Raw genomic sequence first — 22,166 nt, 5'->3', positions numbered from 1 at the left:
GCCAGAGGCATCAGCGGGACCCCTGTGGCACGGCCCAGCCTGGGGGGCTCTGGGTGACGCTGCAGGGGGACGGCAGCTCTACATGAGCACGGCACGGCTCGGCACAGCTTGGTGTGGCACAGCTCAGCATGGCACGGCTCAGCACGGTTCAGCTCAGCACCACCAAGCACAGCCCCTGCTCACTGCAGGGTCCGATCCCTGGCACGCAGGGGCTGGCCACGGGGCCAGTGTGGACCTGGGGTGAGCCTGCGATCTGCTGAGTGTGCACGAGCAGAATGCCAAAGCTCCGCTGATTTATTGCTGAGGAAATGCTTAATTTAGGCAATGTATTTAAAGGAACTAATTAGAATTGTATTAATATTTATGGGCCTTATGGAGAAGCTGATAGTCACTATTTGCAGGTATTAACTGTTATCTTATGCCAGGCAGGACCGTGGTGTTTGGAGGCGACTTTAATTGTGGTGAGGGCAATCAAGATCTCACCCAAAGCCTGTGACAACAGCCAGCCCGGGGCTGCACATCAAAGCCATGTCTGCAGGGATAATGAACGTCCGCTGGAATTAATAACCCTGCCCACCCATCCCCCCCAGACACCTCCCTGCACACGATGGGGCCGGGGACGTGGGGGTCCCGGTCACTCTCCAGCCCCCAGCGGTGGGGGGGAGCTTCCCCGTGGGCCGGGGGCTCAACCGCGGTGCCTCTCCCGCACACCCCACACGTGTGGATGGAACAAGCACGGTGCCCAGGCTGGACATGGTGCCTCCCGGTCCTGCCGGTGCTCCTGTCCGTCTGTCCTGCAGGCAGAGGCCACTGAGCTGTGGGGGGGGCTGGCAGGTGGCCCCCGCAGCCCCCAGCCCGAGCGCCGCCAGCTCCCTGCCCGCACAGCCGACCTCTCGCTATAGCAAAGTTCACATCAATTTTCCTTCCCCTCATTTGTCTGTAAACCATGAAGAAAAATCACCGCCGTCTGCCCACATCAGGCCGCCGCGGTGATGTATGGCTGTAATAAAAACCCCATTTTGGGAGGCCGCCTTCCCCGCGCCGCCAGCCGGCACGCCACGCGTGGCCACACCGCTGGCCGGGGCCGCGCCGCGTGGCACGGGGCCAGGGCTGCCGCCAGCCCGCGGGCAGCCAGCGCCCGCCACGGCCCCCCCTGCCCAGATCCGAGCCCCGTTATGGATGGCAGCTATCAGAGCTGCTATCGAGCACTGCGCTGTGCAGCCGCTGCCGCCAACGCCCCGAGAGCCGCACTGAGGGGGGCACCGAGCGCGGGGCGGCAGCGGGCAGCAGCCCCCCCACAGCCCCCTGGCACTGTGTGGGGCTCGATGACAGCACCACGATGACGTGGTCCTGGAGCTCCGTGTGTTCCCTTCTCATTTTCCTTCCCTGTGCCTTGGAAGCGCAGCTCCAAGTGTGCGGGCTGGGCTCCCTGCGCTGCGCCCGCAGCCTGGGGCTGGCACCGGGATACTGGGGACCGGCACTGGGATACTGGGGACTGGCACTGGGACACCAGGGGCTGCCTCCAGCTTCCAGCCCCATACCAAGGAGCAACCACAGCCCAGGCTGGGGCTGAGCAGGAGCCAGGAGAGAGGGAGCTGAGTAATGAATGGGCACTTTCAGGAGGTTTTCGTCTTTTCTGTTTCGAGTTCCTCACCATCTCTGTGTGCAGAGCTTGCCGGTGGTCAGAGCTGGCGTGGTGTGGGGAGCTGTGCCTGTGTGCTGCAGGGCTGACACAGCACAAGCCCACCCCCTGCACCCCCAAATGCACCTCCCCGAGGCAATCCCTGTGCCCAGCCCTGGGCATTGCCCACCCGTTTGGCACCAGCCCCTGGTGTCCGTGAGCAATGCTCGTCCCTCCTGTGCCACTCTGTGGCCGTGGCCCCCCACCCCAGCAGCTCGCCTGCCTGGAGAGCAGCCTCCGTGCCAGCACAGCACCGCCAGCCCTGCTCTGTGGTGGGCTCGGGGGGCTCAGCCCCGTCCCCACAGCCTCCCCAGGGTGTAGGGGGAGCAGGACGGCGCTGGGGAGCACGAGGCCACGTGGTGCCACTGGTGGCCCCTGGACGCAGTGGGAAGGCAAGAGAGAGATGGCAATGATGCTGCAAGCCAGGAGTCCTGGCGGCTTTATTGAGAGGGCAGGGGGCAGTGGCCGGCCCCCGCTGCAGACCTGGCCGGGCTGCGGCGTCCTCTCGGGGTCACTCTTTGGCTCTCCCTGGGAAGAAAGGAAGGGCAGTGAGCAGGGCGTGCGGGCAGGGCTGAGGAGCTGTGGGGGCTGCTGCCAGCCCCAGGCTGCAGCGCAGCTCCCCCCCAGCACAGTGACCCCGGGTCTGCCCCATCTCCAGCCCCCGGCCCAGCAGGGACATGGAGCGGGTGCCCCGAGGAGGCAGCAGCATCCCCTGGTCCCGCTGTTGTGCCACGCCAGGGCCACAGCCTCCCCGGAACCCCACAGTGCCAGGGGAAGGGAGCGGCCACGGCTGCCGTTCAACCACCAACAGCCCCAACCGCCCGTGGCTGTGCTAGGAAACAAGTGTCACAACCCAGCGAGCACCCACAGGGGGCTGCCTCCCCCTCCAACCTCTCCCCTTGTGCCAGAAGCGTTGGGCACAGAAAGGGGAAGGCAACCTGCAAGGAGTGCGCCTTTTTTCCGCCCCTCCTGCGCAGGCTGAGAGCCTTGGATTGACAGCTTTAATTTTGATAATCAGGCTGCGAAATTATTATTGCTAACAGTATCACCCAGGTCTCACCAGAGACAAGCCCCGCTCCCAGGACGGGGCTGTGTGCTGATTGAAATCACCGAGCAGAAAGGCACAGGGGTCCCTGCGCACGTGGTGGCCGGGTGAGCCCCCCGGGGAGAGCCGACCCCAGGCACCAGCGGCCCGGGGAGCAGCAGGGCAAGGGGAGGGGTGGGTGGCCCCAGGACCACCACGGCGCAAGGACCTGCGGGGCTGCTTTCAGCGGGTTCGTGCAGGGCAGCTCTCAGCAGCCTGCATGCTCCGTTGCCCTTCACATCCTTCAGAACTGCTGCTCGGCCCCCACCCACACCTCCCCGGAGCTGGCTGCGCAGCAACGCGGCTCCACGCTCCCACCCTGCCACCAGCCCCTGGGCAGGGGCAGCCCAGTCCAGCCCAGTCCAGCCCAGCCCAGCCCAGTGCCTTCCTCTCACCCCGCTGGCAGACCCGCTGGCACTCCCCCAGGGTCTCGAAGTTGTTGGCGTTCCCTCTGCAGCCGCCGTACAGGAACAGCCGGCACGTCCCCGTGGCAGGGTCGTAGGCGTAGCGATAGAAGAGTCCCCTGCACGGGCCGTGCTCCGGGGGCAAGTGGCAGACGTCACTTTGGAGCACGGGGCTGGCGATGAGAGCAGGGCACTGGCGGCAGCCCCAGCCCCAGCCCCAGCCCAGCAGGGTGGCAGCGGGGCTGTAGCCCTTCCGTCTGTCCGGGGCCATGCAGCCGAGGCTGCAGCCCGTGAAGCAGCACTTCTGTCTGCCGGGACAGTCGGTGTCATCTCTGCAGGTGCTGTTGCAAGGGAGTAAGGTATACCGCAACCTTCTCTTGGGGCAGACTCCTGGTTTGGCTGCGGGTAGGGAGAAAGACTCGTGTCCACGGGGTCTGTCCGGGTCACGGACCCCTCCCGCCAGGCTCCTGGCCACCCTTACCTGGCACCGGCCGCGCACACTGGACGTGGCAGCCCATGCTGCAGCACTTCTCGTTGCCCGTGCAGTCGCTGTCGCGGGCGCAGTCCACCAGGCAGATGGTTATGAGGTTGGAGTCCACCCGTGGACAGAAACCTGCCTTTGCTGGGGGTGTCCGGTGGGGTCAGGGCCCTGCCAGCCCCTCCCCGCCCGCACCCACACCCAGCCCAACCCAGCCCCAGGTTCTGCAGACAGGGAGCAGCGGGCACCCCTGGGTCCCCCCACCAGAGGGGCTGAGAGTGGGGGAGATGGGGTGCAGGGGCCCCACACCAGCCCTTGTGGGGGATGCCCCCGCAGGCAGAGCTCGGAGGAGCCCAGACCAGCGCATCCCAGCCCCGTGCCAGGACGGGGTGCAGGGGCTGGCAGCACCCAGCTCACCCCCACCCAGAGAGCAGAGCACGGGCTCCCTCAGGGCCACAGGGGGCTGCGGGGGGACGGGACCCCCTCACCTCCAATGGGCATCCTGCACTCCTTTCCACAGCCGTTGCTGCAGCAGAGTTCGCTGCCCGGGCAGTTGTCATCCGTAGAGCAGAAGTTGCCGCAGTCGCTCTTGGGGGTCTTCCTGGGCGCAGGGCAGTCACCAAACTTCCCTAGGAGGGTGAGGGGGGGCGGTTACAGCGGGCAGACAGAGTCCCCAGCCCAGGCACAGCCCCCCAGGCTGGCCCCTGCCGCCAGCAGCAGCTCACAGAGCAGATCTCGTGCTGCCCTTGGCACCCAGCGCCCGGCAGCGGTGCGGGTACACGAGGCGATGCAAGGCGCCTGCTGGAAACGCCGCTGCTCTGGGAGCCACTGGAGGTGCTCCAACCCCGCCACCACCCCGTATTCCAGCACTGCAGCACCTGCCCTACGTGCTGGCTTTGGGGTCTAGAGCAGGTTTTCCCCTTGTGCCATCAGTGGGGACAGCCCGGGCTGGACGCGGTGTCACAGCCCAGCTCTGACCCCACGGCCTCGCCCTGAACGAGGGGCGAGGGGCAGAGGGGCCACACGATGACCGAATCGTTGGGGTTGGAGAAGACCTTGGGGACCGCCTGCTCCTTGTAGCCATGTCCCCACCGCACGGCCCCGCGGCCTCACCTGCCAGGACGAGCTCCGAGTCCAGGCGGCACTCGCCCGGTGGGGCCAGGAGGGCCACCAGCAGCACCAGCGACAGCAGCGACAGCAGCGACCCCGGCTTCATGGCGCTGCCCTCGCAACGCCCGCGCCCCGCGGAGCTTTTGTAGGGCCCCGAGCCCTGCCCCGGGCCTTGCGCAACGCGCACCGGGCTCCTGCCCCTCCCCGGCACGGGACAGCACCGGGCACGGCACGGCCCGGCACGGGACGACACGGGGCATGGCACGACACGGGATGTGTCACGACACGGGATGTGGGACACGGGACACGGCCCGGCACGGGCACAGCACGACACGGGACACGGCACGACACGGGATGTGACACGACACGGGACAAGGGACACGGGGTACGGCCGGGCACGGGGCACGGCCCGACACGGGACACGGGACATGGACACGGGGCACGGAACAAGGGACACGGGGCACGGCCCTGCACGGGGCACGCCTCGGCCCAGCCCGGCCCGGGACGCAGCCCGTGGCACGGCCCAGCACGGGCGGGCAGAGCCGAGCAGCGCCCCCGCCGCCCCCGCGCCCGCTTTGGCGGAGCAACAGCCTCACCTGGCGGCTGCACAGCGGGGCGCGGGCGAACAGCCCCGGGGGCACGGCAAGGCACGGCTCGGCACGGCACGGCAAGGCACGGCATGGCCGGGGCACGGGGCAGGGCAGCGGGGGTGCCCCACGGCCCGGGGGAGCCGCAGGAGCCTCCCGGCACTGCGAGCTGCGGGGCTCGGGCACGCTGCGAAGCGCCCCCGGTAGCCGCACGCCCCGCACCGCCCCGGGAACGGCGGCCCCGGCCCCGCAGCCCCCGGAGGCAGCGCGGTGCGGAGCGGGGCTGTGCGCAGGGACGGGGCTGGGGCTGCGCTGCCGGCCGCGGGGTCCTTGCTCCGGGTTCCCTTTGTGCCAGACCCGGTCCCTCCAGCAACGAGCGCATTTGGCTGCTCGGAGCCTGCGTGACGCAAACAGGAATTTCCCAGCAGGGAAATACGATCGGGAAGGTGTAACCCTCCCGGTAGACAGCAGAGATCACCTCGGCCCCAGCACAAAGATGCCTCTTCTCAGGTGGGCTGCGAAGAGCCCAGGCAGGGAGCGGTTCCCCCCCCACCCCACGCACCTGGTCCCCAGCCGAGGCCTCGCTCCCCGTGCCCAGCACCGCTCCTCAGGCACACCTGGGGCAGGGAACAAGCCCCTTCCACCAGAGCCCTGTGCACCTGGCCATAGCCAGGTCCTGCCCCTCTCCATCCTCCGCAGCCTCAGGCTGCCCCCCAGCGCCTCGCTGCAGCCCCACCCGCCCAGCTGCACCCCCAAATCTGCGCCCCCAAACCTGCACCCAGCCCTGCAGCCGCAGGTGCCACCTGCAGCCCCGTGCACTGCCTTGCTGGGGGCACTGCTCTCGGTGCGTGCACCTCATTTCCCAGCCCCTGTGTGGCTCCTGTTTGCCGAGCCCAGTGAGCCAAGTGCCTCTGCCCGCAGGCAAGCCCTGCCACCACCAGCAAGAGGAGCCTGGGGGCGGATCGGCTGTGGCACCACGTGCAGTGCCTGGCAGGGACACGAAGGTCGCAGGCAGGGACATGGGGTTCCTGCGTGGGTCTGCGCACCCTCGGCAGCATCTCCCACCAGAGACAGCAGCCGCATTGCCGCAGGGCCCAGCAGGCATGGAGCACACCTCGTCCTCGGTGCTGCTCACCCTTTGCACGCTTGGCTGCGCCGGGCTCCCTGTAATCTCCCTGCGCCGTTAATCTCAGGCGTCCCCTCCCAGTCGCAGGTGTCTGGAGGCAGCAGTACGAGCCCTGGGGCAGCCCCTGCAGCCGGCATCCGCCTTGGCACCCGCGAGCCTCCCTGCCTGCCCCACTCCTCCCGTCCCCAAGCACGGCCCGGTGAGCGGCAGCCCCAGTGGTGACCCCGCCGCAGCACCCAGCCGCGCCGTCTGCTGGGACGTGGCCCTGCCGCTGCCCGCGCCCAGCCCGCCGGCGTGACGGCACCCAGCTGCCTGTCCCCGCGCAGGAATGGTGCACAGGGTGCATGGCACAGGGTGAGTGGGTGCTCCCAGCCTCGCACGTCACACCGGCTTCCCACGCTGTCCTCCCCCTGGGGCCATGCTCAGCAATGAGGAGCCGGTCACCCGTGGCTCCGCAGGTGGATGCGGCTGGATGGGGGAAAAGGACCAGGCTGGGGCACGCAGGCACTGGTTCTGCAGGGTGGGCACAGCCCGGGGCAGACCCCCAGCTGCTCTGTCCCAAAACACCCCTGTGCCTTGCAGCCACCATGGCCACCACCTCGGGGCGCGTGTCCTTCTACAGTCCCACAGCAGGTCCCTGCCCCATCAACTTGTCTCATCTCTTTCCAGACCTGGGCAACGTTTGACATCTGCAGTGATGAGTCCCACAGCTCTGGCGAGGAGACTGCTCTTTGTCGGCTGCCCTCCTGTCCCCTCTGTCACCTCTTCTCCAAGCTGGAGAGCTCCAGCCCCTCCATCCAGGCTTCCCAGGGCCCTGGCTCATGGCCCATGTTTCCCCCCCAGGGCAGGATGCCTGTTGGGTGCTCGTGTCCCCACCCTGGCTGCAGCCTGGCTGCTGGGGATGGGATGGGGCCATAGTAAATGATTTCTCAGGTAATAGCACGACGCAGACCTGCTGCTGCCTCGGGCACAGCTGTGGAACGCACTGAGAGGTTCAGTACCCAAAGGTTATGTGCGTGGCAGCCCCTCCCCAACCCCGCGCAGGTATAAACCCCTGCTGACCCGCGCCAGCCGTCGGCGTCCTCGGGGAGCACCATGAAAGCCACCAGCATTTTGCTCCTGGGTGTCCTTGCCCTGTGCGCGCAGCTGCAGCCGGCTGCCACAGCCACCGAGTACATGGGTGAGTGCGGGGGTCCTCGGGGTGCCGCAGAGCGGGGCTGGCACAGGCTGGGCTCCCACACCAGGCTGAGGGCTGGGCGAGCAGGTAGCACCATCGTGGCGGTGCAGAGCCCGCGACAGGCTGGGGCCAGGCACTGCCTGCGGGCTCCGCAGCCCTGAGGGGGCCACCAAGATCTGTGCCGTGCGGGCAGCACAGGGGCGAGGAGGGCTTGGTGACCGTGGGAGCACCGAGGGAGCCCTCCTGCCCCTGGGTGAACCTCGATGGTGGGACAGAGGGGCAGAGAATTCCCCAGGCATCCCCGTGAATGCAGCTGTCCTCCACTAAGGAAGGTCCAGGCCAGAGCCCAGAGGAAGGGGTGTCTGCATTTCGCCCTGTCCCCCTGTGTTGGTGTGGGGAAGCCAAGCAGCTGCCGTGCGGCCACGCCGTGCCCCTGCCCACCCTGGGGCACCCTGCTTGGTGCAGCAATGCTCCCATTTAATCATTCGCCATGCTCCCACAAGGGAGGAGACGTGACCTGGGCACCTTCCCTGCCACCCGCAGAGCGGCTGTGGTCACCCAAGGGCTTGGGCACGGCGTGTGGTGGGGTCTGCACCGAGGGCGCTGCCACCCGCTGCTGTGGGAAACGCCGTGTGCTGGTTGGGGTGCAGGGCTGCTGCCTCTGAGCCCTCAGCCAGGATCCTGCCCGGGACGTGCCTCGGCACAGGGCTCACTGCCAGAGCCTCAGGAGCCCCCTGAACCATCGGGGCTGTCCTCAGCCTCTGTCGAGGAAGCTCCTGGCAGAGCCGGGGCAAGGACGGCAGCACCCCAAATGTGCTGCGTGGGCGGTGGGAGCCAAAGTATTTCTATCTCCCGGAAAACGATGCCGACTGCGTGGGCTGGAGCCAGCGCAGCTGCTGGCCCTGCCGCCCAGCCCGACAGCAGCACGCTCAGCCCCTCTCCAGCTGCTGCTGCTGGCTGCAGGCAGATCCAGCCGGAGCGGGCGCTCCGCAGAGTCCCGCGGGGGTCAAGGTATCGCCTCCAGGCAGCCCTGCAGGCACCTCGCCCTGCTCCCCACGGCTCCCTCCGCGGTTTCTTCCTTGTCCCCTGCCACAAGCGCATTTCTGGGCTCCCGCCTGCTCCTGTCCTCCACGGAGGTGGCTGCTGTGCTGCAGCTTGTCTGCTGGCATCTGCACGTTCGCAGCCCTCCAGCTCCACCTCGCTCACCACCAGTACCCGGGAAATCCTGCGCTCCGCAGACTTTACGAGCCAAAGGGAACGATAAGAGCAATTATAGGATCAGCCAACTGAACAGGGTGATAAACCTCAAAGGCAGGCGCTGCTGGCAGCTCCAGCACAGGTGCAGCAGCGTGGATAGCAGTGGGGCCCTGGAGCTGCTGGGTGGGCAGCACTGGACCTGCAGCAGCGCCCTGCCCCTGCCCGGCCCCGCTGTGCCCAGCCCCAGGAGGGTCAGTTTTGGGTCTGCTGGGCTTTGTCCCTGCGCAGTGCAGGGCAGGGACACGCTGCTCCCTCTGCTTGGTGTCGGGGGCAATGCTCACATCCCTGAACTACCCCTCCCCGTCCTGCCCCGGCCTCCGGAGCGCCGTGCCCCTGGTGCAGGAGCCAGCGGCTGCAACAAGGCCGCCTCTGCCCGGGGAGCTCTTTGTTTCCCCCCTGCAGTCTGCCCGGGGCCGGGAGCACCGGCTCAGAGCCGTTCCCTGCAGCGCATCCCCAGCAGGGCCGGGCTGCAGGCGCTGCAGGAACACCTCCAGCCTCATTGCCCGGCTGCAGCCGCCCGCCCTGCCCAAACCCCAGCACCGAACCCCCCTTCGGTGGCCAGAGCCCTCCTCAAAAGCCTGCCCGCTCCCCAGCTCATGGCACTGTGCGGTGAGAGCCCGGAGGGTGCAGGCTGATGGACACAGGCTGACGGCCGTGGCCCTGTCCCTGCCGTGCCCCAGGGCTGCCCCCGCTGCAAGGCAGCGAGCGTCCCGTGGGCAGCGTGGCACCGGTGTCAGCACCGGCTCCTGTTACTGCATAAACACCCACGCTGGGGAGGGGACCGCAGGCAAACGCAAACAGTTACTGATTTACTGTAGCTCCACACCTTGCCGCATTGTTGACTGTGGGGTTAAATTACTTGGAAACAGACACTGGTCGAGACAAACAGCTCGTGACCTTGCAGCAGGGACCACCTGAGCCCTCACGGCCCTGCGCCTGCACGGGGCTCCAGGATGCTCCAGCCCAGAGCTGGGGCTGCCCATGGTGCGGATCCGGTGCTGAGGGCACATCCCTGCAGGAGGACCCCACTCACCCCCCACCCTGTGGAGAGGCCGAGCCTGGGGCTGTACCCAGGACAGGGCCGGGGAGGCTCCGGGTGCCCCCCTGGCAGAGCAGCACAGCCCCAGCCCTGCAGCCAGGCAGCACTGGCACCGTGCAGGGGCCCTCACGTCGTACCCGTGACTGAGCCAAACGCTCTGAGCCCAAACTGGAAGCTGTGAGCAAAGGGTCTGAGGGTCCCTGGGGCCCCCAGCACAGTGCCGGACCCCGAGGGAATTAAACCCACTGCCGGCAGCACTCGGAGGTGACCACAAAGTGGCTGAGCAGCAAACACTGATGAGGGCCGGGCAGCCACGCGGGGTGATTGCAGTGGCTTGGCTCACTGGGACTGCTCAGATAGAGCCTGGCTTGGTGCTGCCCGGCACTGCTGGCTGCCCAGGAGTGCCGACAGCCGGCGTGTGGGCTGCAGGAGGTGTGCGGAAGAGGGGCCTGGGGCTGCTCAGCCCCTGCAGCACTGTGCCTGCAGCACCGTGCACACGGGGGGCTCGCTCCCTGCCACCCTCAGCGGTGCTGCCGCCAGGCCAGGCTGACTCCCCGGGGCTGCAGGAGGCCATGGGCGCAGCGGGGAGCTGCAGGACAGGACTGCACTGGGGTGGCAGGGAGCTGCAGGAGGGGCACGAGCGAGCCCCGCGTGCCGGGCGCCTTCCCGAGGAGGTGCAGGGCAGCCTGAAGGGCTCTTCAGTCAAGTAGTGAAAAGCTGTGCAAAAACAAGAGGCTGGAGCAGCAGCCGGGGGGGCTGCAGGGGCAGCAGAGCCGCAGCCCCGAGCACGCTGCCAGCTCCTCCGTGCCGCAGGGCAGCAGCAGCCCAGCCGGGGGCTGCACCCGAGCGTGCGGCTGCTGCTGGGGCGCTGATGGGACGGGTTGGAGCATGGGCACCGCGTGCCCAATGCCTGCTGCCGCTACCAGCACAGCCCAGCCACATGCTGCAGGACCAGCACCACCCCGGAGCGGGGTCACCACCGCTCAGCACCCCCAGGACTGGGGCCGGGGGTGGCCGGGGGCTCCCCGTGTGCCGCAGCGGGCGATGCAGCGGTGGCGCTTGGCGGCTGTTCCTGCCGGGCAAGTTTTCTGCCAGACGCCTGCTCTGCTCGAGGCTTCCACTTCCTGGTCGGCAGCCAGGAGCGAGCAGATACCTGATACTTGGGGATTGTGCAACGGCTCGAAGGGGGAGCCTGGCCAGGCCAGTTCCTTATGAGCCACCCGGAAGGCAGTCCCCTCCCGCCTGGCCGGCCCCACCTGGAGAGGAGCTTAAAGCCCAGCGGGGTGGCCCTGCACGCGCAGAGCCGGCTCCCCTGCACCATGCCCAAGGCCAGCAGCGTGCTCGTCCTCGCAGGGCTCCTGGTTCTCTGGGCAGAGCTGCCGCCAGCATCCGCCCAGAATGTCACGAGTGAGTATGAGCGCCCGGCCCGGCCCCGAGCGAGCAGCCGGCATCGCTCCCAGCCCCAGGGCCTGCTGGAGATGGGGGCCAGAGCCAGAGACCCCAGCCAGCGCCCGGCAGGGCCGTGCTCAGCAGCATCCCTGGCGCCAGCCCAGGGGCTGGAAGCAGCATCTCCCTCCTCCAGCCGGCAGCCCTCGCCCCGCTGCAGGGCCAGCAGCCCCGTGCCCACCCACACCGTGTGCCTTTGCCTTTCAGCGAAAGCCGGCGTGTGCCCGGACCCAGCGACAGAGGAAGCCAACTGCACAGTGGGGTGCCAGTCCGATGGCGACTGCGAGAGCACCCTCAAGTGCTGCCCGGCGGCCTGTGGCACGGCCTGCCTGGAGCCCGACGGTAACGGTCCCCCGCCCTGGCCCCGGGGCTGCTGCAAGCCCTGCTCCCGGCAGCTGACAGCACCGGGGCTCCCAGGGCCTGGCAGCAGCGTGGGGCCTTGGCTCCCGTTGTGTCTGGCTGCAGCACGGCTGCGGGGCCCTGCGGGGTCAGGGTGTGCTCCGGCGGGGCGGCCGCCTGGCACAGCGCACCCCCTGCCCCGGCTGTGCGGGGCTGGTGCAGAGGGCAGGGGAGCCTGTGCCCGCTCCCCCTCGCACCCCTCGGGGACCGCTGGCTGCTCAGCCACGTCAGCCCAGGACGTTGCACTATTCCACCTCCCGACCCTGAGCCTGGGGAGCGTCTCCCAGCGGCACCATCCCCAGCCCTGCACCAGGCAGGGCCCTGCAGCCACCTGCTGGGGTGCGCTCACCGTGCCCGAGAGCAGCCTGGGCAGACGGACACAGGAGCTGGGGTGTGATGTGATGTGATGTGATGATGATGATGTGATGTGAGCGCTCGGACATGAACCAGGGGCTGTGGCACCTCCATCGCCTTCTGCAGGGACAGAGCTGGCTGAGCCGTGCCGCAGCACAGGACAGCGCCGTGCGGAGCTGGGAGCCTGCAGCAGGCAGCAGCGGGCAGGGGGCGGCACGGCAGGAGCCCCACATGGGGCAGGCTGCCCGTGGGACACGTGCCCCCGCTGAGGCCATGCACCATGAGAGCCTGGCTGGGGCTCTCTGTGGCAAAAGCAGGGGACAGTGGGACTGTGGCACCGCCGGGGCCCCGTGCCGTGGCTCCATGCTCTGTGCCAGCCGTGCACCCCTGAGTACAGGGCTGAGTGTGGGGCCCGCCACACTGGGGGGCGACTCTGTGCGTCCCCAGGGGTCCCAGGCTGGCAGCAGCACCAAGGGGCAGAGCTGCGGGCTGGGGGAGAGCCCTCAGCCCGTGCTGGGGTCCCCCTGCTGCAGGTGCCAGCGGGCAGGGTTGGGGCCGTGCCCGTGGCTCCGGGAGCTGCAGCCCCAGCCCTGCCCCTGCTGCCGTGGCCGCTGGGTCTCACGCTGCGCCCTTCCCGTTGCAGAGAAGCCCGGCACCTGCCCACCCGTGAAGCCAGGGATCCCCATGCTGGGGCTCTGCGCTAACCAGTGCAAGACGGACTCCAACTGCCCCGGGAGCCTGAAGTGCTGCAGGAACGGCTGCGGCAAGGTCTCCTGCGTGACTCCCCACTACTGAGGTCAGTCGGGCACCCGCCCGGCCCCGGGGCTCCTGTGGCACGGGACCCGCTCCCCCGTCCCCCTGACAGCCCTCTGCTCCCTTTGCAGGCACAGCCTCCTGCTGCCAGCCCAGCCACAGGGAAGCTGCTGCCCGACGCGATGCCCGCACGTCCAGGCCCCCCGCGCCCTCCTGCCCCCTGGCTGGGCTCCCAGCTCAGAGCCTTCGGCCTCAGCTTCCTCCCTGGGGCCCGGCTCGGGGCGCGCCGCAGCCCCCCGTGCCCTGACCAATAAAGCAGCCTCTCCCTGCTGCACTCGTGGCCGCGTCTCCATCCTGCTGCGCTCCTGGCCAGGCAGCAGCTCCACTGCTCCTGGCCTCATCCTGCCCGAATGTGCCCGAATCGGCACAGCTGCTGCTGGCTCCTGGCAGAGGTGGCCTCTGGAGGGGTCTCAGCAGCCAGTCGCCCACCCCAAGCCAGCACTGTTCCGGCAGCCCAGGGCTCTGGGCCAACCCAGGCCCCATTTCTCCAAGGGTCCCCATCCTGTGCCCCTGCCCAGGGCTGCCCCCAGCCCCAGCCCCTCTGACACCCCCCCCGGCTGTTAGCAGACGTGCTCAGACAGGGCCATGAGGTGCAGCGGAGCAGAGCTAATCTCTGCACTGCGGTGGCTTGGGGAGGTGGGAATGTGTGGCAGGGGGACCCGGGTGCTGCTGGTGCTCACAATGGCACGAGCATCCCCCAGGCCTGCTCCACGCGCTCCCAGCCCTGCAGCAGGACTCTGCCCATGGCAGGAGCCCAAAGGAGCCACGGGCAGGGAACCCCACACATCCCTGCCCCATCCCTGCCTGACCCTGCTCTTGTGCTGCCCCTGCCCCTGCCCCATCCCTCCCCAGCCTGCTCAGACCTGGTCCCTTCTGCTCCTGCCCAGCTCTCCCGTGCACGTCAAGGCTCCCCGCAGGAGCCCTGGCTCCCTGCCCCTCTCACGGCCACCCTGCTCCAGCTCCCAGAGCCAGCAGGAGCTGAGGAGCCCCCAGACCAGCCCAAACAGCCCCCCAGGATCAGGTGGGCACCGTGGGGACAGCAGGCACAGCCTCCCCCAGCTCTCCCATGTCCCGTTCCCACGCTGGGGCTCTGCAGGGAGCAGGGTTTGGGGAGCGCCTCCCACACCCCCCAGCCCGGCTGCTCGCGGGTCACCAGTGACCTGGAAAGGGCGCACGGAGGATGCGCCGGCTGCAGGCCAGGAGCCCGGCACTGCCCTGGGATCTCCCCCAGGCCAGGTTGTTCCCACCCGGCGCTCCCACGGTCCCAGCACCGCACCGCCACGGGACGGAGCAGCTCGGCCAGCCCCCACCCAGCAGGGTTTAAATCCCGGCTGGCGGGGCGCAGCGGCACGGCTCCCCGCGGCAGCATGATGCCAGGCGCCGGCACCCTGGTGCTGGTGCTCCTGGCCCTGTGCGTGGAGCTTCCCCCCTCCCCAGCCCAGCAGCCCCGAGCAGGGGACCATGGCGCTGCCCCCACTGCTGGCCCCCTGCCGCGCCGTGCCCCGCGGGGCCGCCGGCTGCCTGCCACCCCGCCGGTCCCGGGCAAAGCGGGCGAGTGCCCGGCAGCGGGGAGCAGCCCCCTGCGCCCCAGCAGGCTGTACTGCCTCTCCGACCACAGCTGCCCCGGGGCCGAGAAGTGCTGCCGCCGCGGGGACGTCCGCGCCTGCCTCCTCCCCGCCACAGGTACGGCCAGACACGAGGGATGGGGTGCGGGGGGCTGCCAGCTTCAGGAGCTGGTGGGGTGCCCAGGATGAGCCCCGCTCCCCGGCACGCCGTGCACCGAGCGTCTCCCCCCGCAGAGAGCCCAGGCTACTGCCCCCGTGCCGGCCCCAGCGGGGCGAGCTGCGGGGCGAGCTGCAGCAACGACACCGCCTGCGGCCCTGCGGAGAAGTGCTGCACCCACAGCTGCTGCGCCCGCTGCCTGCCCGCACAGCCAGGTGAGGCACCGGCCCCTCGGCCCCCGGGGACACCGCGGGCAGGGGGATGGATGGTGGCGACTGGAGCCATCCCTGCCCGAGCCTGGGGGCCACAGCCCCCCATCGCTGTGTGGGACACAGGGGTACTGGGGGGGCAGCGGGCTCCAAGCTGCTCCCTGAGCCTCTGCCCCCCTGCAGCCAAACCCGGCCTCTGCCCTCGGAAGCGAGCGCGGCGCGGCGTGGCACCGTGCCCCAGCCGCTGCGCTGACGACAGGGACTGCCCCGGGGACCACAAGTGCTGCTTCTCCGGCTGCGGCCTGGCCTGCACCTCCCCGCACACAGGTACCCCCCAGACCCCCTGCTTTGTGTGAATGCTCCGTGCACACCTGTGCACCCCCCCGCAGGCCCTGCAGCCCCCCGGTTGCGGGCAGGGGGTGCGCGGCTCCTCCCCAGCACCGCAGTGTACCCCGGCGGTACCTCTGCCCGGGTACGGCCCCGACCCTCCGTGCCCCCCAGGAGCAGACCCACGGGACAGCAGAGGGCAGGGCTGGCACCGGGCTCGGGATGGGGGGCAGGATGGGGGGGCTGGATGGACCCCGAGGCCGTGGCCCCATCATGGGCACGGCTGAGCCACGGTGCTCGGGGCCGCTGTCTTGCAGCAAAGCCCGGTGCGTGCCCCGTGGTGCTGCGGGGCTCCCTGGGGCCCTGCCAGGAGCTGTGCGACACCGATGGCGACTGCCCCGGGGCGAGGAAATGCTGCTCCACCGGCTGCGGCCACGTCTGCAAAGCGCCCACCGAGGGTAAAGCCGCCAGTGCCGCGGGGGGGCAAGACCCCACCACGTCCCCATCCTGTCCCCCGCCACGCTGACCCCCTTCCTGCTCCCCTTTCGCCCTCCCGGCGCTCTGGGAGCTGCCCCTCACCCTGCCCCTCACCCTGCCCCTCCTGGGGGCGAGGGGCTCACCCCGTTGTGCAGGGCAGCCCCCTCACCCGCTCCCTCTGCGTGCGCCCAGCCCGGCCGGGGCTCTGCCCCCCCGCAGCCGCCGGTGACGGAGCAGGCGAGTGCCTCACGCTGTGCCTGCAGGACGAGGACTGCCCCCCCAAACACAAGTGCTGCCTGCGGGACTGCGGCCGGGCGTGCGTCCCCCCGCTGCAGGGTAAGGGCAGCCCCAAACCCTGCCCGCAGGCACGGCGCGGCCCCAGCAGCCCGGCACCGTGCGGGGGCCGGGCTGCAGAGATCCAGCCTGGGGGGGCTGAGGGGAGGCAGCGTGCTCCCCCTGCACTGGGTTCAGGGGCGCTCATCCTGCACTGACCGCTGTGTGCGTCCCTTCCAGGCACAGCCTAGCCCTGGCCGGGGAGGGCGGCACCGGGAGCTGGCATTTTGGGGCCGTTCCCAGCCCGTGCCATCGCATCTCCGTGAGGAGCCAGAGGTGCGAGGCGAAGCCCCGCGTCCTGCTCCTGCTGCGCCTGCCCAGCCCGTGCGGGGTGCAGGTGCCCCCGCTCTGCTTGGAAGCACCGAGACCAAATAAAGCAGCTCCTGGCAGCCTGGCTGCTGGCCGTCCCCGTGGTTTGCTGGGGGGGCACGGTGCAGGCAGGGGGGTGCAGGCAGGGGGTGCAGGCAGGGGGTGCAGGCAGGTGCCATGCTGGGTGCCCAGCTCCAGCAGCTGCAGGGGAGGGAGAGGCTCCACTCCTAAGTGGGCACCTCCCGGGCACCCCCATCCCGCCGTGACCGTCCCAGCGGGTCCCAGGACACATCGTGGCCATCCCAGCAGTCAGGGACAGGAGTGCCCGAAACCTGTTGACTCAGATTCCTTGCACCAAGGTTCATTTGCATCCCGGAGTGTGAAAGCCTGGTTGGAAATGCAGGCAGGGCAGACGAAGCGCCCGGCATGGAGAGAGGGCAGGGAGCAGCCCCCACGTGCCGGGGCCCCGCAGACCCTGCTCCCCCCTGTCCCAGCCCAACCCATCATCCTGACACCTCCCCGGGCTCCCCAGGGCTCCCCCGGCCCCGAGCAGCTCCGTGCAGGGAGGCAGAGCCGGGCTGTGGGGCAATACTGCAGGGGCTGAGCCAGCAGAGCCCCCGGCTGCCCCCACTGCCGAGGGGGGTGAGGGTCAAGGGGGGCTGCGGGAGCCCCAGGCAGGGCTGCGGCAGGACAGGGCACTGCGCCGTGGGGCAGCACCCGCACGACCTCGGGCACCCGGGTCCTGTCCCCGTCCTGTCCCTGGGGTCATCCCGACCCCAAAGCGTGGCGTGGCCGGAGATAAGCCGTCCCGGCTGGCGGGGCGCCCGGGTTCTGGGAGCCTCCCTCCTCCCCGGGGCAGCCACCCTGCACCCCAGCAGCCCGGCCACAGACGTTAAACCCAGCCCTGAGCCAGTGCCCGGCACTCGCACGCCCCTGGCAGCACCATGAGCCCGGGGCTCTGCCTCCTCCTGGGCCTCCTCGTCCTCGGGGCAGAGCCAGGCGCCGCAGCAGGGCAGGAGGGAGGTGAGTGCCCAGGGGCAAACCCAGCAGCGGCCGGGCAGGGGCAGCCCAGGGCTGGCTCCTCGCACCCTGACTCCCCTTGCCCCCTGCCCCCTGGGTCCCTCCTTGCCTCGTGCTGCCGTGAGCCCTCATCCCGACAGCGCGGGGAGGGGGTCCCTGTGCCCAGGTTGCTGCAGAGCCCACCCCATGGCCCCGCTGCCTTGGGGAGCCCTGCAGGTAGCACGCGGTGGACGCAGCCCCCCCGGGTGCCCCCGTCCTGCCCTGCGTGGGACGAAGCCGGGGCAGAGCAGCCCAGCTGCAGCGCTCTCCTGACGCCTCCGCCAGGACAATGGGAGGTTTCCTTTGTTTGGGCCGAGCAGCTGCTGTTTGCAGTGAAACCCTCCCAGCAGCGTCTCTGTTTGCAACCCAAACAGCGCAGCGCTGCCAGGAGCGGGCGAGGGATGTTTGCAAAAACTGCTGCTCCCGAGGCAGCCCCCGGCACAGCGGGCAGGAGCCCTGCACAGGCGTGGGCAGCCGCGGCCAAGGGCAGGGGCTTTCCCGGCACAGCCAAGGGGAGCGCAGGGTGCCCCGAGCCCGTGGCCGTGCCCCAGCACCCGGCAGCCTGGGGCGCAGGGGCACTGCCTGGGGGGGGCAGGTTCCCTCTCTGAGGGGTGAACCGGGCTCTGTCCTGCCCCGCTGCAGCCAAGGAAGGCGCGTGCCCAGGGGGGGCCACGGGGGAGGCCCTGTGGGTGTTCTGCCTGGCGGACGAGTCCTGCCCTGGGGCCGAGAAGTGCTGCCGTGATGGGGCTGTGAGAGCCTGCACCACCCCCAGCAAAGGTACCGCCAACCCCCCGCACACCGACCACGGCTGGGGCACGGGGGCATGACCACATCGCGGGGAGGCTTCACCGCAGCATGGGGGGCTCCTGGGGGACCCTCCCCAGCTCTCCCAGTCCCCGGTGCTGTGGAGGAAACCAGGCTGCCGCCCCCTCCCCATCCCTGCCCTGCCCCACGGCCGGCAGCACCTCGGCGGGTGGGCACGGGACGGCACGGGGTGGCCGCACGTGGCCCCAAGCTGACGCCCCTGCTCCCCAGCAGTGCACCCCGGGTACTGCCCGGGGCGAGGGGCAGCGGGGGCGGCGGGGGCGGCGCGGTGCCACCGGAGCTGTGCCAACGACAGCGAGTGCGGAGCCGATGAGAAGTGCTGCACCGTGGGCTGCCACCAGCGGTGCACCGCGGCGCTGCCAGGTACAGGCAGGGCCGGCACGGTGCCCGGCTCCGCAGCCAGCCGGGGGGGTCGGTGTCACCTAGACCCCCCCCTGCTGAGGCTGCCCCGCTCCCCAGCCCACCCCGGTGCCTGCCCCCGGTTTCTGGCTGGACCCCGCCGCGTGCGGTGCCCCAACGCCTGCAGCGATGACAGAGGGTGCCCCCCGGAGCAGAAATGCTGCTTCACCGGCTGCGGCCTCGGCTGCGTGACGCCGCTGGGGAGCGGCAGCAGCAATTTTCCCCCCCCCGGGGAGGTGGACTGGAGTCTCAGCCAGGCGGAGGAGACGCACCGAGGTGACAAGGGGGGAGTGCTGGGGGTCCCCGGCCCCCTCGTGCAGCGTGGGTGGCTCAGAGCCCCTGCCGATGGGGGCTGTCCCGTGGGAAGGAGAGGCAGCAGAGAGGGGGGGTTGGGGTGCTCAGGGATGTCCCTCACCATCACCTGGGGGGCCCCACTACATGGAGCCCATGCAGAGCCTCTCCTGAGCTCGGCTGCCACCCCCCAGAGGCTGAGCTGCAGCAGAGCCCTTGCAGCCCCCCCCCGGGCTGTGCTCCCCTCCCCAGTCCCCCATGGAGGGGACCCAGCGCCTGCCCCACAGCAGAGCGGGGTTGAGGGGGCTGCAGCCAGCCCAGCGCTGCCCCAACACCCCCTGTGCTGCCGCAGGGGAGCCACAGAAGCCGGGGACGTGCCCCCAGGACTTCACACACTGCCTCCGCCTGGAGCCCCCCCTGTGCACCAACGACTCGCTGTGCCCCGGCTGGCACAAGTGCTGCCCCCATGGGTGCCGGCTCCGCTGCACCCCTCCTGCAGAAGGTACATCGCCCGCACAGCCCCCAGCGTCCTGCTGCAGAAGTTTTGGCCCCTTTTGGCCCCCAGCCCCATCCCTGTCCCTGCCCCATCCCCGCAGCTCCCCGCACCCCGCTGGCAGCCCCCTGCCCATGGCCCCCAGCACCAGGAGGGAGCAGCTGGGGGGGGCTGGGATGAGGCACGAGGAGGGGTCCAGGGCACGGCCCGGGGAGGGTCTGGCACAGGCAGGTTTCCCAGCACTGCCCCGGGGGTCCCGGGCAGGGCTCAGGGTGCGGTGCCGCAGACACGTGCCACCTCCCTGCCACACCGGGACCGTGCGGTGGCCGCGAGCTGCGCTTCTTCTACAACGTCACCTCCGGGCGCTGCGGGACGTTCCCCTACGGCGGCTGCGGGGGCAACCCCAACAACTTCAGGACGTGGGCAGCGTGCCACCAGGCGTGCCTGGGACACGGTGAGGGGCTGGGGAGCCCCAGGCTGCATGGGGCATGGTGGGGCTGGGGGCTGCAGGATGGGACAGGGCGGACGGCGGTGTGTGGCCGGAGAACCCTGGGCACAGCAGGGCAGTGGGTTGTGTCCCGCCAGCACCCAGGGGTGCCGAAGCCTCACACCCACTCTGCTCCACCAGAGAAACCCAAACCCGGGGAGTGCCCAGCGGGGCTGGCGGTGCTGCCGGGGCCGTGCCAGGAGGAATGCGGAGGTGACAGCGACTGCCCCGGCTCACAGAAGTGCTGCAACAGCAGCTGTGGGCACCAGTGCCTGCCCCCAGCCCCGGCCAGTGAGACGGGATGGGATGGGATGGGATGGGATGGGATGGGATGGGATGGGATGGGATGGGACCCCATGCCGCTGCCAGCCCGTTCCTCACCCTGCAGGGAAGGCCGGCTTCTGCCCAGCCAGCGCGGGGCTGTTCCCCAGCTACGACTGCAGGGAATGGTGCCAGCGAGACGCCGACTGCCCCGGCGAGGAGAAGTGCTGCCTGCGCGGCTGTGACTCCGTGTGCCTGCGCCCAGCCCGAGGTTGGAGCCGCCAGGCACCCTGCTGGGCCCCCATCACAGCCCCCAGGCCCCCCCCAGCCGCTCTGCCTCCTGCCTTCCAGAGAAGCCGGGGATCTGCCCCCTGACCGAGGTGGTGCCGCGGACCAGGACCCCGTGCCAGGCCCCCTGTGCAGAGGACGGGCAGTGCCCGGGGGACGAGAAGTGCTGCAGCAGCCGCCGATGTGGCCGGGTCTGCCTGGCTCCTGAACGAGGTGAGGGGACGGCCACGGGGCCGGGTGCGGGGCCCAGGCTCTGCCCAGCCTCCTGCAGCATGCGGGGAGCCTGGGCCCAGCTCAGACCTCTTCAGGGCACGGTGCGCGGGGCTGCGGCCATTGGAGTGGCCCCACGGGGCTGGGACAGTGATGTCCACAGCCCGCTCCCCATGGGAGAGCTTCCCGTAGCTCCGCTGCCCCCTTCCCACCTCTCTTTCAGACAAACCTGGCCAGTGCCCAAAGGTGAGGCCACGGCAGGCACCGGAGCCATGCACGGAGGAGGACACCTGTGGCCACGACAGGGACTGTCCCCGGCAGGAGAAGTGCTGCTTCGACGGCTGCGCCATGCGCTGCACGCGCCCTGCCAGGGGTAACCACGAGCAGCCAGGACCCGGCTCCGCACCGGGCACAGGGCACGGGGCAGCAGCGTGAGCAACGCTGGAGCTGGGGGGGCTGCCCTCACCCTGCCCCCTCCCGCAGAGCACCCCGGGGAGTGCCCCCGGGCTGAGCCATGCTGGGACCCTCGGCGCAGGCCCGGGAGCCAGTGCCTGGACGACAGCGCCTGCCGGCGGGACGAGAAGTGCTGCAGCACCGGCTGCGCCTGGGCGTGCGTGGCCGTGGCCGTGCCCGCAGGTAGCGGGGAGCATTCTGGTGCTGGGCAGCGAGACACCGGCCCTGCAGCCAGCTGGGGGTGACCGCAGGCGGCTGTGCCCGCAGAGAGCCGGGACGGAGCCCCCGGGCAGTGCGTGCAGGAGTGTGACACCCACCTGCAGTGCCCCCAGGGGCAGAGGTGCACCAGCACCGGCTGCGGCCGTGTCTGCAGGGACGTCCCTGGAGGTGGGTGCTAGCTGGCACCCCTGGGGGCCGCAGTGCCGTGCCCCACAGAGCCCAAGGCGCTCTGCCCTGCAGGGAGGGTGGGAGCGTGCCCCATCCCCAGGGGAGGTGGGACGTGCTTGGACCTGTGCAGCTTTGCCGAGGAGTGTCCCTGGGGCCACAAGTGCTGCAGCAAGGGCTGCGGCCGTGTCTGCACGCGGGTTGCTGACAGTGAGGAGGCTGCGGTGCAGGTGCCGTCACCAGGAGGCACAGCGGGCCATCGGCCCCTGGGGGGAGGCAGAAAGGGCCACAGCCCTGGGGGGCCCTGCTCAGTGTCACCGTGGGGGCAGCAAGAGCCAGCTCCGGGCTGGAGCACTCCTTTGGGGCCTGGGGAACCAAATGGACGTGGAGCAGGAGGGAGCTCTCTTGGCCATGCCCAGACCCCACCGGTTCTGGCAGTGCTCGGCCATGACCCTGGCTCGCCCCTGCAGCCTCAGGGCTCCCCAAAACACATCCTCCCCTCCAGATGCTGCGTAACGGGAGAGCAGCAGCTCCATGGCAGGAGGGTGCCGTTGTTCCGGGACACTGGGCGGCCACAGCCCCAAACTGGCCTGTCCCCTTCTTGCTGCTGCCAGCAATAAAGCACGTGCTCACCATCTCCGGCTGCTTCCACGTCTCCGCGTTGCAGGCCTGGCCCGGGGCAGC

The 22,166-nt window shown here is 70.1% G+C and overlaps 3 protein-coding genes and 1 long non-coding RNA gene across 4 annotated transcripts; 3 read left to right on the top strand and 1 right to left on the bottom strand.

The window, feature by feature from the left end:
- Window positions 1-2,091: 2,091 nt before the first annotated feature.
- LOC311445773 (uncharacterized protein) lies at window positions 2,092-4,958 on the bottom strand. Its single transcript, XM_084538220.1, has 5 exons — window positions 4,761-4,958; window positions 4,136-4,276; window positions 3,651-3,791; window positions 3,161-3,568; window positions 2,092-2,209 (listed from the first exon to the last, which is right to left on the bottom strand). Exons 1-5 carry the CDS (start codon window positions 4,861-4,863, stop codon window positions 2,193-2,195), a joined length of 810 nt encoding a protein of 269 aa, XP_084394346.1. The 5' UTR covers window positions 4,864-4,958; the 3' UTR covers window positions 2,092-2,192.
- A 6,040-nt stretch (window positions 4,959-10,998) lies between these two features.
- LOC311445729 (WAP four-disulfide core domain protein 2-like) lies at window positions 10,999-13,229 on the top strand. The gene is made up of 4 exons (XM_084538112.1): window positions 10,999-11,350; window positions 11,597-11,731; window positions 12,786-12,938; window positions 13,027-13,229. The coding sequence occupies exons 1-3, from the start codon at window positions 11,155-11,157 to the stop codon at window positions 12,935-12,937; spliced, it is 483 nt and encodes a 160-aa protein (XP_084394238.1). The 5' UTR covers window positions 10,999-11,154; the 3' UTR covers window position 12,938; window positions 13,027-13,229.
- Window positions 13,230-15,109: 1,880 nt separating this feature from the next.
- Window positions 15,110-16,020, top strand: LOC311445853. Its single transcript, XR_014698653.1, has 3 exons — window positions 15,110-15,213; window positions 15,531-15,671; window positions 15,883-16,020. It is a non-coding gene; the product is annotated as an uncharacterized lncRNA (long non-coding RNA).
- Window positions 16,021-17,276: 1,256 nt separating this feature from the next.
- On the top strand, window positions 17,277-22,119 carry LOC311445916 (uncharacterized protein; the record flags this gene model as incomplete). The annotated part of the gene is made up of 13 exons (XM_084538506.1): window positions 17,277-17,355; window positions 18,034-18,168; window positions 18,430-18,579; window positions 18,676-18,891; window positions 19,259-19,408; window positions 19,686-19,853; window positions 20,028-20,177; window positions 20,275-20,418; window positions 20,499-20,648; window positions 20,869-21,018; window positions 21,129-21,281; window positions 21,366-21,485; window positions 21,988-22,119. 13 exons carry the CDS (start codon window positions 17,277-17,279, stop codon window positions 21,996-21,998), a joined length of 1,776 nt encoding a protein of 591 aa, XP_084394632.1. The 3' UTR covers window positions 21,999-22,119.
- Window positions 22,120-22,166: the final 47 nt, after the last annotated feature.

The sequence above is a fragment of the Aythya ferina genome (assembly GCF_964211825.1).
Source record: "Aythya ferina genome assembly, chromosome: 16".
Lineage (NCBI taxonomy): Eukaryota > Metazoa > Chordata > Aves > Anseriformes > Anatidae > Aythya > Aythya ferina.
This window is presented reverse-complemented; position numbering and strand designations above follow the sequence as displayed.